The sequence below is a fragment of the Suricata suricatta genome, chromosome 17 (assembly GCF_006229205.1).
Source record: "Suricata suricatta isolate VVHF042 chromosome 17, meerkat_22Aug2017_6uvM2_HiC, whole genome shotgun sequence".
NCBI classification, from domain to species: Eukaryota; Metazoa; Chordata; class Mammalia; order Carnivora; family Herpestidae; genus Suricata; species Suricata suricatta.
In genome coordinates this window covers 25,042,511-25,057,044 of record NC_043716.1, presented here as the reverse complement: position 1 = coordinate 25,057,044, position 14,534 = coordinate 25,042,511, and the positions used below count along the sequence as shown (strand labels likewise).

The 14,534-nt window shown below is 36.0% G+C and overlaps 1 protein-coding gene across 1 annotated transcript in view; it reads left to right on the top strand.

The window, feature by feature from the left end:
- Nucleotides 1-14,534, top strand: part of INTS2 (integrator complex subunit 2) — a 57,153-nt gene that overhangs the window by 21,612 nt on the left and 21,007 nt on the right. The window contains exons 12-15 of the mRNA XM_029926999.1: nt 467-601; nt 1,845-2,021; nt 3,491-3,599; nt 14,360-14,464. Of these exons, the coding sequence (XP_029782859.1) occupies nt 467-601; nt 1,845-2,021; nt 3,491-3,599; nt 14,360-14,464 (526 nt within the window). The remainder of the gene's footprint in view (nt 1-466; nt 602-1,844; nt 2,022-3,490; nt 3,600-14,359; nt 14,465-14,534) is intronic.

The following is a 14,534-nucleotide window of genomic DNA, read 5'->3' as shown; positions in this document are numbered from 1 at the left end:
ATAATTTATATCATGTATAAAGAATTTATATCACATATAAAGAATTGGTACTTTATAATTGACATATGTTTTTCAAAGCAATTTTTCATCCCCACAAAAACCTTTTGAAGCAGGTAAGACTGTGTTGTCCCATTTTATAGATGTGAAAATAGACTTGAAGATAAAATGACTTATTTAAAGTCACTGAGCCCAGATTTTATGATTCCAAATTTTAGATTTATTTATCTTACTACATTACAGCCAACCTATGTTTAAAAACAAATTTAAAAAATTAAGAGTGCTTTGCAAATTCCTAAATGTATACCCTCTCATCGTTCAGAAATATTATCATGTAATCGTTTTTCCCATTCATTCCTAAGGACTGCATTTGTATTAAATGTTGACAGTCTACCTGCTAAACCTCCCTGTTTCAGAATAATTTTATATTTGGTTCTGTCATATGTATTAATACTATTATTCCTTTTAGGTTGTCACAGCTCATGCTGTTCGGGTCCCTGTCACCAGCAACCTGAGTGCCAACATTACTGGATTTTTGCCCATTCATTGTATTTACCAGCTTCTCAGGAGTCGTTCCTTTACCAAGCACAAAGTGTCGATCAAAGTATAACCTTATTGTTGTATTTCAAGCAACAACCCAAGTTAATGTTTTTTTTTTCCTAATTCTGTTTCAGTTTATAGGCTTCTCCTGTGGGTTTTATGTATGAAATATGTCTAATTACTAGCCATGTATATATAGTACCTAGGATGTTAATGTCGGGTTTTTAAAATAATATAATTCTTAAGTTATTGACAAAATGTACAATGATATTAATCCATTTGAATTTTCAATAATAGCATGTGGCTGTTTTGTTAAAACTAAGTGAAAAATTGCCATTTTCTATACTTTGGTTTTCTTTACCAAACAGAAAATTTCTTGTCAGCATCTGTCCTTTTGTCACAAGGATAGCTAACACATAACATACATTTTTCAGTATATTTTCAGTTACTTATAGTTGGCTATATCAAATAGTTAAGAGGTCTTCTAAAGAAAAAGATACACCCCTAAGGTAAAGAAATCTGAACCTTTTCTGGAGGCTCTTTTATTATAAAGAATAATGAACACTGTATACATTGATATATTACCTTTAACTATCCTTGTTTTCAGGATTTAGTGAAGTTATTTTCCAGGTAGATTGTATCTTTTGCTTCTTTATGTTTTTAGCAAATGAAATAGAAAAGAATTGAGAGTGTGAATGCACACCTACCGTATCTACATGTCCTTTATCCATGTGTGGTGAAGTGATAGTCTCCGATAAGGGGTTGCCAAGACTATTTTTTTTTCAAGTAGGCTCCAAGCCCAGCGTGGAGCCTAGCACAGGGCTTGAACTCACAACCCTAAGATCAAGACCTGAGCTGAGATCAAGAGTCATTTGCTAAACCAACTGAGCCACCTAGGCAACTCATCATTTTCTTAACTTATGTGAAGATTTGCTGTAAAGAATTGTGCCTCTCCCTAAATTCCTCTGTGCTATAGGTCTATATCTAAATGTAGATATAGTAGTGACTTACAGTATTTTTCCTACTACGTAAAAAATAATAGACCAAAACCCAAAGTCCATACTTAAAACTCAGACTCATCCTTTTAGGTTTATCTTCCAATGGAAGATAGTCTTGATTAGGAAATAACAAGTAATTCATATTTTTAAATCAAAGACAGTTGTGAAACTAGGTAATATATCTGTAACAGCTAAAAGTTGATAGTTTCAGTGATTCATAAATCATGTAAAATTATATGTGCTTATTAAATTTTGCTTGCTTTTTCTTATTGCTATAATTGATTTAGTGCCTATAACCTTCTTTTTTAGGACTGGATTTATAGACAACTGTGTGAAACCTCTACCCCACTCCATCCTCAATTACTTCCTCTGATTGATGTGTACATAAATTCCATACTTACTCCAGCATCTAAATCTAATCCAGAAGCCACAAATCAGCCAGTCACAGAACAGGAGATCCTAAGTATTTTCCAAGGAGTCATTGGGGTAAAATAGTAGTTCTTTTACATTTTTCTGATTTTTCTTTTCTTTTATTCTTCTGACTTGTTTCTTATTATTTCTTTGATTATTAGAGGACTTCTGGGTGGTTCTGAATGTAAAATGGGATAAAATTTCTTCAGATTACTTATGAAATTTATAGGTATGGTATTAGTTCCAAGTGGTTTGTTGAAAAGGCACTTTCTGAGGAATTATTTTAAAAGCTCTGTTTTAAAGTCTAAAAAGTCCCCCAGAGAGTGTGTATACTTAACACAGGACTCTGTAACATATTCAATAGATATTTGTTTAGCTTCCTGGGACTCTAAGATCTACTTAAATTCAGTTGGGAAGTTTGAAGAAAATCTTTTTTTTCCATTTTTTAGAAGGAAAAGATGGTTGTATTTTTCATAAATATATTCAGATGTAAAATATGTCTTTTTAGGAGTTATTTTCTTCATGGTGATTTCAAGTAATACTTGAGACTCCAGTAAACCTTTTTCAGAAGCAGCCTGATAGAATTGCTGTGGAGGAAAGCTGGAGTCTTTTTTTGTTTTGTTTTGTCTTAAAGACTGTTAAGCATGTTGCCTTTCATCTTCCATACCATCTCACATTTAAACTTCAAGTTGTCTCTGAGTTTAGTACAAACCATGGGAATGTTTCTCCCATGTTATCTGAACTTGGGAACAATACTATGTTAAATGATTTTACCATCAAAAAAGTACTCATGAGTAGCTAAAATGAACAAATCAAGAGACTATAGATGCTGGCGAGGATGTGGAGAAACGGGCACCCTCCTACACTGTTGGTGGGAATGCAAACTGATACAGCCACTCTGGAAAACAGTGTGGAGGTTCCTCAAAAAACTATCAATAGAACTCCCCTATGACCCAGCAATAGCACTGCTAGGAATTTACTCAGGGGATACAGAAGTGCTGATACATGGGAGCACATGTACCCCAATGTTCATAGTGACACTTTCAACAATAGCCAAATCATGGAAAGAGCCTAAATGTCCCTCATCTCATGAATGGACCAAGAAGGTGTGGTATATATATATATATACAATGGAGTATTACATGGCAATGAGGAAGAATGAAATCTGGCCATTTGTAGCAAAATGGATGGACCTAGAGGGAGTCATGTTAAGCGAAATAAGTCAGAGAGAGAAGGACAGATACCATATGTTGTTACTCATAGTTCTAACAGGAGAAACCTAATAGGAGACCATGGGAAGGGGAAAGGAGGGGAAAAGAGTTGGGGAGAGGGAGTGAGGCAAATCATGAGAGACTTTTGAATGCTGAGCAGTAACAGGGCTGAAGAGGGAGGGGGAAAGGGAAGGGGGGTGATGGTCATAGAGAGGGGCACTTGTGGGGAAGAGCACTGGGTGTTATATGGAAACCAACTTGGTAATAAACTATAAAAAAAAAACGCTCATGAAATTTAATAGTATTTTAAAGTATTTATATTGTTACCTCCAGGGAGACAACATCCGCCTTAATCAACGTTTCAGTATCACAGCACAGCTTTTGGTGCTTTACTATATACTGTCTTATGAGGAGGCTCTCCTAGCAAACACGAAGACTTTAGGTAAGGTGTACATGTATATAGGGCAGTTGTTTCTAGTGAGAGGTCATTTGATTAGCTTATATTGTGTTAACTTTCCGAGCTGTCATGAGAAAATAAGGCCCAGTAAGGTCCAAACTGCAGTGTCATTCTGTAGTCTTTGCAATGTAGGCGTTATATACTCTGAAGCATAAATACATGTATGTGTGGACACATAACCAGCGCTGAGGCCACTCCTCTTTTTAGCAAGCTAAATTAATAATGGCCTAATTGCCTATATTTTAGAAATTTAGTGATTTTACTAAGTACCTATAAATGAAGGAAGTGTAACTGAAGTTTTTTTGCTTGATTTCCATCTTTGCCCTGCCTTCCATCCATTAGTGTGCAGAATACCAACCATTCAAAAGCAGGATAAAAAAAACAACAGAAGAGTTTCGTTTTGCCATTAAAATTATCACTGAAATGGGCTTTCAAACATAGCTACTTTAATATCAGAAGATCAGATTTAACATAGAAGATATGGTATGAAGATTGGTATAAAGTAGTGTTTTCAATATTTGAAAAAGAAAATTCACCTGTGTTTTAGGCTTGCTAAGTGTATGTAGTTCCATATTTGAACAAAAAGTGTCATTAGAAAGCTGTAGGCATTGAGTATGTAATGCAGGGAAAATTCTTTTAAGTGCCGTTATTTTGCTGAGTGATTTACTTTTTGAAAGCTATAATCAAAGTTACTCTCCAGTGTTTGGCAGGTCAGTTTCTTTTACTTACCTGAAGTATTGGGTTTTAAGTATACTATGGATTTCCCAGCTGCTTTCTTTCTTGACTGTAATCATTAGGGTCATATGGATATTATCCCATAACTGTAATTATAATCTTAGTCATATTACCCACAAGATGGGCTAATAATAAGCAGTAGATAATAGTCTCTCACTTTTATCTGCATATAACGAATTCTGTTAAAAAAAAGACACTTGTGACTCAGTAGACCATAGAAGAATAAATTACAAGGAGGTGGTCTGGGGGAGAATTCAGACCATTCACACTGTAGGAGGGACCAAGATGCACTCTTATTTTTTATATAAATTAATGTCCAGCAAAAATTTTTTTTAATTCAGAAAACTACAGAAAGTAGTATAGCCAACTCTTGTATGTATGTTTACCATGCAGAATTAACAAGTACTCAGGATTTTTAGGACTGGAATAATCTTTATTCTTTAAAAAAATTTTTTTTAATATAGTTTATTTTTGAGACAGAGAGAGACAGAGCACGAGTGGGGGAGGGGCAGAGAGCGAGGGAGACACAGAATCGGAAGCAGGCTCCAGGCTCTGGGCTGTCAGCATAGATACAACCTGATACAGGGCTCGAACCCATGAACCGTGAGATCATGACCTGAGCCGAAGTCCGACACTTAACCGACTGTGCCACACAGGCGCCCCTGGAATAATCTTTAAAAATTATGTGTTCCAGTCCCCAATGATATCCTAAGTTCAACTCAGTGTTCATATTAAGCCTCTATTCTTTATGCAACAATCTGATGGATCTCAGTAGAAAAGTTAAGGATTTTAGGTAAGGAGTACAACTCAGCCTGTATTGAATCTGGGAAAGGAACTGGGGCATTAAAGTTTTTACAAGATTCTAGGGAAAAGCTAGTGGTGGTTTGGGCTGGTATTAGTGTATATGTATTTTGTAGTTAGTATTGCAATGTTTTGCTAATAGATTCATGAGATTTGAGAGACCTGAGCCACGGTGGAGCCTTTTGACCTGAGTCTAAAGGACAGAATGGCCATCAACTGAAATAAAAAAGCTGGGGGAAGGAGCAGATATGTGGGGGGTCAGGAGCTCAGGTTTGGACATGTTAAGTTTGAAATGTCTGATAGACGTTCAAATGGGCGTGTTAAGGAGATGGCTCTTACTCTCCTGGAATTCAAGGGAAACACATGGACTTTGAGATTCTTCAGCATCTGTGTGATACTTAAAATCATGACATTAAATAGAATCACTTAGGACAAGACTAGAGTGTGGGATAATCAGGAGGTTATGATGTACTGGAAGCCAAGAGAGGAATGTCTCTGAAGATACAGTGATCACCTCTGTCAAATGATGTTTCTAAATACGTTAAGGGTTGGACCGGCACTCAGCTGATGACTGCATATTGTTTGCTGGAGGTCATTTGATTTTTATAGTTTAACTAGTAAAGTGGTACGAGAAAGCCTGATTGTAGTGAATTGAAAAGAAAATTAGAGGAGATACACTAAAGTCAGTGAATAAGGACAGCTTTTTGGAGGAGTCATAAAGGAAAGTAAGGAATATGATAATTGGAGAGGAAAATGAGGTCAGGAGAGGGCTTCTTCTTCCTTTTATTTTTTAAGATGAAAGAGTTCAGAGAATGTATGTAATCTAATGGAGAGGCAAGGTTGATAATGCTGAGGACAGAACCCCTAGGCTGATGTCGTTGAGAGGTGATGGATGTGGAAGATAAATGGAGAGAGATCAGTCTTTCCCTTTTGTTGAGGAGACTTTTTCCTAGTCTAATTTCTCATCTCCAAGAGGAATAAATAACTGTAGATTACGTCACAACATGGGAGAACTTTGCTCTTTCACAGTCAAAAAAGTAATTATTTTCCTCACATTTAATTCCTACATGTGATGCTGTTTTAGTACATTGTTAAGTGTTCTGTGGTTTTGGCCCTTATAATAAAAATTAGTGGTAGCCACCAGGTAGCTGAAGATGCTCACATATGGAATACTGAAATTTGAGTTAGAGCCAAGTATTAGAATATCATAGTCATTAAAAAAAGTACAGGGGCACCTGAGTGGCTCAGTCGGTTAAATGTCCGACTTTGGCTCAGGTAATGATCTTGTGGTTTTGAGCCCTACGTTGTGTTCTGTGCTGACAGCTCAGAGCCTGGAGCCTGCTTCAGATTCTGTGTCTCCCTTTCCTGCTCATGCTCTGTCTCTCTATCTCCCAAAAATAAATAAACGTAAAGAAATTTAAAACAATTTGAAAAGTGTATATGGGGGCACCCAGATGTTTTAGTTGGTCAAGCATTGACTCTGGATTTTGGCTCAGCTCATGATCTCATGGTTTGTGGGTTCGAGCCATATGTCAGGCTGTATATTGACAGTGCAGAGCCTGCTTGGGATTCTCTCTCTCTGTGTCTCTCTGCCCCTCCCCCTCTCATGTGCACACTCTCTCTCTCTTTCTCAAATAAACATTGAAAAAAGTACATATGTGTAAATATATTTTTCATATGCACATATATTTTTGGTTTGTTTAAAAATATATTTATTTATATTTATACTGTATATATTAATTCTAATTAAATATTGTATTGATCCAAAAATATATGTATAAGAAATAGAGTGCTATAATAAATCCCAGTATGCTAATACTTAATTAAAATATGAGCATTACCATGATATTTCCAATTTTTAGACTAAAAATGTTTCCTGTTTATTACATCTGAAGACTATCTTACCTCTCTCTATGCCCCTTCTCCTCTTGCTCTCTCTAAATACTTAAACACTAAAAAAAAAAAAACCCAAAATGCAGTAACTTTTAAGCAAATATTGGCCAATGTTATGTTTTTTTAATGTTTAATTTTGAGAAAGAGAGAGAAAGAAAGCATGAGTGGGGAAGGGGCAGAGTGAGAGGGAGACATAGAATCTAAAGCAGGCTCCAGGCTCTGAGCTGTCAGAGCCCAATGCAGGGCTCGAACCCACGAACTGTGAGATCATGGCCTGAGTCAAAGTCAGATGCTTAACCAACTTAACCACCTAGACACCCCCCATATTGGTCAATGTTATTTATTGGCAGCTTCAAGTTTTAGAGCTTTAAAATAAAGTTTGGACAAAAAAGTTATAGGACCATATTTTAGAGTAACAGTATAAGAATTTTAAAAATTTGTTTCATTGTTTACCTACTTAATTGTATCTTATTTGATGCAAAGGAGTTGGTTTTTAAAATAAAAACATTTATTAGAAGTTGTATTTACTGGAAAAAAATCTAGGAAAAGAGAAAAGTAAAAAGATCAAAGTATAAACTACCCATAATTTATTGCTAATCATCATTTGAATTTTGTTAAAAACCTTTCAGTCTTTGCACAGATGATAGCTTTTCCAAAGTCAGAATCATAATACATTTTTGTTTAAGATTTTTAAGTAATCTCTACACTCATTGTGAGGCTCACAACCCTGAGATTAAGAGTCACATGCTCCACTGACTGAGACACCCAGGCATCCCAATAATACATACCTTTAATCTACCCTTTCTCCTTAATAATACATTTTATTTTATTATTTCATTTTTTATTAAAAATTTTTTTTGTTTATATATTATTGAGACAGATAGAAACAGAACATGAGTGTGGGAGGGACAGAGAGAGAGGGAGACACAGAATCCAAGGCAAGCTCCCGGCTCTGAGCTGTCAGCACAGAGCCCGACACGGGGCTCAAACCCGTAAACCGTGAGATCGTGACCTAAGCCAAAGTCGGAGGCTTAACTAACTGAGCCACCCAGGCACCCCCTTTAATAATACATTTTAAACATTTGCCTATTATAGTACAGTTTTAAAGACATCTTTAAAATAGCTGTACAATATTTTCTCATGTCTCATCACTAACAAATTGCTTTTTGTTGGACATTTAAACTATTTCCAAATTTTGCCATTATAAACAGTGGAGGAATGACTGTTAGAGCTAACTTTGTATATAGGCATGATTATTCCTGTCCTTAGGAGAGATTCCTAGATAGAGAATTACTAAGTCTAAGATTCTGAAAAATGGTAAGGCTTAAAAAATGAACAGGGTTGCCTGGGTGGCTCAGTTAGTTAAGCATCTGCCTCTTGATTTTTGACTCGTGTCGTGATCAACGGTCAGTGGGTTTGAGCCCTGTGTTGGGCTCTGCACTGATGGCTCAAAGCCTGCTTTGGATTCTCTCTCTCCCTTTCTCTATGCCCTTGTCCCACTTGCGCTCTTGCTCTTGCTCTCTCTCAGAATGAATAAATAAACTTTATATAAAAAAAAAAGAACTGCCATATTGCTCCCCAGATAGGTTATACCAATATAGACTCCCACATTTGTGTAAGATAGGAGTGCCTTTTTATAATATAGAGTGTTATTATTTGTTTGTGGTGTTGTTTTTAAGTTTTTTAATATTTTATTTATTTTTGAGAGACAGAGACTGAGTACAAGTAAGGGAGGAGCAGAGAGAGAGGGAGACACAGAATCTGAAGCAGGCTCCAGGCTCTGAGCTGTCCGCACAGAGCCGTATGTGGGGCTCAAACTCCAGAGCTGTGAGATCATGACCTGAACCAAAGTCAGATACTTAACTGACTGAGCCACCCACACACCCCAGTTTATGGTGTTTTTTTAAATTATAAAGTTTATGATGAAGAAAATCTTCCACCAAAGCTAGGTATTAATGTTAATATAACTAATCACCTATATGTTCTTTTAGGACATTATTATTTAATTTTTAAAATTTAAGTATGCCCATAATTAATTTTGGTGTAATGTATGGGATACAGATCCAGTTTTATTTTCTTATAACTGTCTATTTGTCAACATCACATAGTGAATAATCTATCATTTTCCCATTACTTTGGAAGGTTACTTTGATGTATATTGAAGTTTTCTTATGAACCTATGTCTGATTTTGGTTTTTCTTAAGTCGGATGTTTCTAGTCCCTTTCATCTTAACTTCTTGTTCAGAATTTCTGTCTATTCTTACATGTTTAATCTTTCAAATGAACTTTATAATAATTTTACCAAATTCCAAAGAGGATTATTATATTGGGATTTTGATCAAAATTTATATTAAGTTTATAGATTTGGAGAGAATTTACCATCTTTACAATATTAAGTCTTTCCATCTAGCTGTATGGAACATATTTTTTTAATTATTAAAATTTAAGCTTCATGAGGACTGATATTTGTCTTTTTTTTTTTTTTGCCACTGTAGCTAGCCTCTAGGATATTCCTTGGTAAAAAGAGTTAGTAAATGTTTTTTGAATGAGTGAATTTATTCAAGTTTTTTTGTATCTGCCAATAAAATTTTCCTTTATAAAGGTTCTGGATAATCTTCTAAGTTATCACTGGTTATAGGAAAGGTATTGGTATTTAGTTTGGATTAGTTAAGCTCTGAATTTCTTTGAGTACCCTTTAAAAAATAATTTATCAAGTAAATACATTTTTTTGGCAGTTATTGAGATGATTTGTTTGGTCTGTGTATATAATTCATTGTACAATTAATATCTTTATATTCCTGGAATAAATCCTACTTTTGGTATGTTATTCTTTTAGTATGGTGTTAGGTTTGATTTGCTTGTTTGTTTTTTATTTTTTTCATCTGTATTTAAACAAGTGAAATTGACATTTCCCTCCCTCTTTTTCTTTTTCTTCTTTCTTCTTTGAGGCTTTGGTACACTAAATTCTAAGTGAATTCGTTTTCTATCAGATTTTTTAAGGGTTAAAATGTCACAAGAACTAGGGGCAATGTAAATAATACTCAAAGTATTTCTACAGTTTTATTGGGGGTGAGGTTAAATGTTAGATTTGACTCTTTGAAAGCCATAATTTGGAAGAAGTTTGGAAATGTGATTGTTCATGTTGTCTGTATAAAACCAATGATCTCATACATTTTTCAAATCTTTCAAATTATAGTTTATCTTTTACTGAAGAATTAGGAATATCTTTGATGCGGTATTTCACAGAGTTATTAAAGAGAAATAAGTGCCTTAGGCAGGGCCTTATGGGCTGCTAGTTCACATTAAAATGTGATCAAGATTTTGTCTTCATTTTCATAGTTCCAGAAACTTAAATATTGATACTTTTCCATAAAAGAAACTCTAGATCTTAATAATACCATTTGAGTGCTTCTCATGTGCCAGACACTACTTGAAGCACTTTACATTGTTAACTCATGGAAACCCTCATAGCTATTGTATGAGATAGGTACTGTTTCCGTGATTTTACAGGGAGAGCACTGAGGCGCAGGGAAGTTAAGAACTTCCTGAGCTGAACTTCCCTAAGCAATAAGTGTGGGAACTAGGATTTGACTGTCATTGGAACACTGTGTATGTGTGTGTGTGTGTGTTTTATTATTTAAAATAATCTATCTTTACTAATTTATTTACTAATTTCTGTGTAAGTATAATCAATCCACTACTTTGTCTTTAAAATACCATTTTCTGTGTTTTTTTCCTCCTCAGTGTTACTTTCTACAATTTTATATCAAGATGAGCCATAGAGCTGTGGTTTCAAAATAGGTTTTTAGTGTTGAGGTTTTTCCTTTTTACTTTCTGACCCCCTTCACCCATTTCTTCTGTCCTCCACCCCCTGCTTCTGGCATCCACCAATCTATTCTCTATATCTGTCAGCTTTTTTTTTTTTTTTTTAAGATTCCACATAAAAGAGATCTATGGTATTTGTCTTTGTCTGACTTTATTCATTATTGTAATGTGGTTGAAGTCCATCTATGTTGTTGACAATGGTAAGATTCCATTTTTTTATGGATGAATTATATTCTAGGAATATTCCATTGTATTGAATTGTATTCCAGGAATATTCCATTGTATGGAATTATATTCCAGGAATAATCCAAAAAATGTGGGATGCACACATCCCACATTTTTTGTTGCCCATTTATCCATCGATGGACACCTAGGTTGTTTCCATGTTTGGGTTATTGTGAATAATGCTGCAGTGAACATGGGGGGATACATATATCTTTTCAAGTTAGTGTTTTCATTTTCTTCAGATAAATTACACAAGCGTGGACTTGCTGGGTCATATGCTTGTTCTATTATTTTTTTAACTTTTAATTTTTTTTAATTTTTCTTTTTTTACGATTAAAAAAAAACTATTTATTTTGAGAGAGAGAGAGAGAGAGTGGGGAAGGGGCAGAGAGAGTGGGACAGAGAGAATCCCAAGTAGGTTCCACACTGTCAGCCTGGAGACCGATACAGGATTCTATCTCAAAAACTGCAAGACCATGACTTGAGCCAAAATCAAGAGTCAGACACTAAACAGATTGAGCCATCCAGGTGCCTCTCTATTATTAATTTTTTGAGGAACCTCCATACTGCTTTGCTTAGTGGCTGTATCCAAATTACATTCCCATCAGTAACACATAAGGGTCCTCTTTGCTTCACATCTATGCCAACACTTATTTCTTGTCTTTTTTGGTAGTAGCCACTCTAATAGGTGTGAAGTGATGGCTCATTGCAGTTTTGTTTTGCCTTTCTCTGGTGATTAATGATGTTGAGCATCTTTTTATATACCTGTTGGCCATTTGTATGCCTTTGTAAAAATATCCATTTAGATTTTCTGCCCATTTTAAAATCAGATTGTTTGGTTTTTTTTTACTGTTGAGTTGTATGAGTTATTTTATATATTTTGGGCATTGACCTTTTATCAGATTTATGATATGCAAATATTTCCTCCAGTTCATTTGGTTGCCTTTTCATTTGGTGGATGGTTTTCTTTCCAGTGCAGAAGCTTTTTAGTTTGATGTAGACACACTTGTTTCTTTCTTTATTATTATTTTTTAAGTTTATTTATTTTGGGTGGGGTAGAAGTGGAGAAGGGGCAGAGAGAGAGAGAGAGAGAGAGAGAGAGAGAGAAAGAGAATCCCAAGCAAGCTTTGCACCGTCAGTGCAGAGCCTGACGCAGGGCTTGAACCCACTGACTGTGAGATCATGACCTGAGCCGAAATCAAGAGTCAGATGCTTAACTGACTGAGTGTCACCCAGGCACCCTTCTTTTATTTTTGGTGTTAGATTAAAAAAAAATCGCTGCCAAGACCAAGAAGTTATCACCTACATTTTCTTCTAAAAGTCATATGGCTTTAGGTGTTATATTCAAGTTTTTAATCCATTTTGAGTTAATCATTGTGTGTTGTGTTAGATAGTGGTTGAGTTTCATTCTTTTGCATGTAGCTGTCCAGTTTTCCCAACACTGTTTATTGAACAGATTGTTCTCTTACTCATGATACATTCTTGGCTCCTTCATTGTGGATCAGCTGACCATCTATGCATGGTTTTATTTCTGGGCTATCTACTCTGTTCCATTAATCTGTGTGTCTGCTTTTATGCAAATACCAAACTGTTTTAGTTACTATAGCTTTGGTAATAGGGAAAATGGTCCATAAAAGATATTTAAACAAATGATTTAAGACCACAGAAAAAGAGACATTAAGATGGACTTGTTTTATTTATTTATTACTTAAAAAATTTCCTTTTTAACATTTATCTTTGAGAGAGACAGAGACAGAGAGAGCATAGGGGGTGTGGGGTGTGGGCAGAGAGAAAGGGAGACACAGAATCTGAAGCAGGCTCCAGGCTCCAAGCTGTCAGCACAGAGCCTGATATGGGTGGGTCAGGCGCATGAACCGTGAGATCATGAGCTGAGCTGGTCTGGCGCTTAACCAGCTGAGCCACACAGGTGCCCCTTTATTTATTTTTAAAAAAGATTTTGTTTTTAAGTAATCTTTACACCCAATGTGGGGTTCTAACTCACAACCCGGAGCTCAAGAGTCACATGTTCAACTGACTAAGTCAGCCAGCCTCCCCTAAGATGGACCGTTTTTTAATTTATTTGTTTATTTAAAATTAAAAAAAATTTTTTTTAAATGTTTTATTTTATTTTTGATACAGGGAGAGACAGAGCATGAGAGGGGGAGGGGCAGAGAGAGAAGGAGACACAGAACCAGAAGCAGGCTCCAGGCTCTGAGCTAGCGGTCAGCACAGAGCCTGACGCGGGGCTCGAACCCATGAACGTGAGATCTGACCTGAGCCGAAGTCGGAGGCTTAACTGACGAGCCACCCAGGCGCCCCTATTTTAAATTTTTAATGTTTATTTATTTTTGAGAGACAGAGACAGAGCCTGAGTAGCAGAGGGGGAGAGAAAGGGAGACACAGAACTCATAGCAGGCTCTAGGCTCTGCGCTTTCAGCACAGAGCCCAATGTGAGGCTCTAACCCATGAACCGTGAGATCATGACCTGAGCCAAAGTCGGACACTTAACCTACTGAGCCACCCAGGCAACCCTGGATTTTTTTTTTTTAAAGAAATTGTTTGCTGGCTAAAGATAGAAATTGTGGGAGGGGAGTCAAATTCATATTGCCCAACTTCCTTTAAAACGAGTCAGTCACTGGAGTGTCTAGAGGGCTCAGTTGGGTAAGCGGCTGGCTTCGGCTCAATTCATGATCTCATGGTTGGTGGGTTCAAGCCCCACATTGGGCTCTGTACTGACAGCCTGGAGCCTGGAGCCTGCTTTTCAGATTCTGTGTCTTTCTCTCTGCCGCCTCCCTTACTTGCTCTCTGTCTCTCAAAAATGAATAATGTTAAAAAAAAAAAAGTCACCACTGTAATATATAGCATAATTAAATGAAGACTACTGGAATCATGAAGCTTTAAGCCATATGGTCATGGCTACGTTTAGTCTTCCTAATTAGATTTGGGAGAGTCTTGACTTAACAGGGTTTTTTTGTTTTTTTGTTTTGTTTTTGTTTTTAGTGTATGGTACTTCTGCAGATGGCTTCTCTCACTTAGGATTTTTCTCCCTACTAATTTCAATTTAGGGGCATTTTCCAGATCTTTCCCTTAGATATGTTCTAGCTTTTCCTATTAGGTAATGATTCTTCATTTTTTGTGAATTATATTCACAGATTAAGTGAATGAAATGCTATTTTATGTTGTGTTTTGTTCCATTTAGGTTGAAGGTTAAGATTTCTGTTGTTTGTTAATACTGTTTTTACTTTGTTACACTTTATCTTTGACAGCTGCCATGCAAAGAAAGCCCAAATCATATTCGTCTTCTTTAATGGATCAGATTCCTATCAAATTCCTTATTCGACAGGCTCAAGGGCTGCAGCAAGAGTTGGGAGGTATTTGTTCTGCTTGCTTTTTACTGCTAACGTTTCTTGTTAAAAAATACCTCACTGTTTATAATGTTAT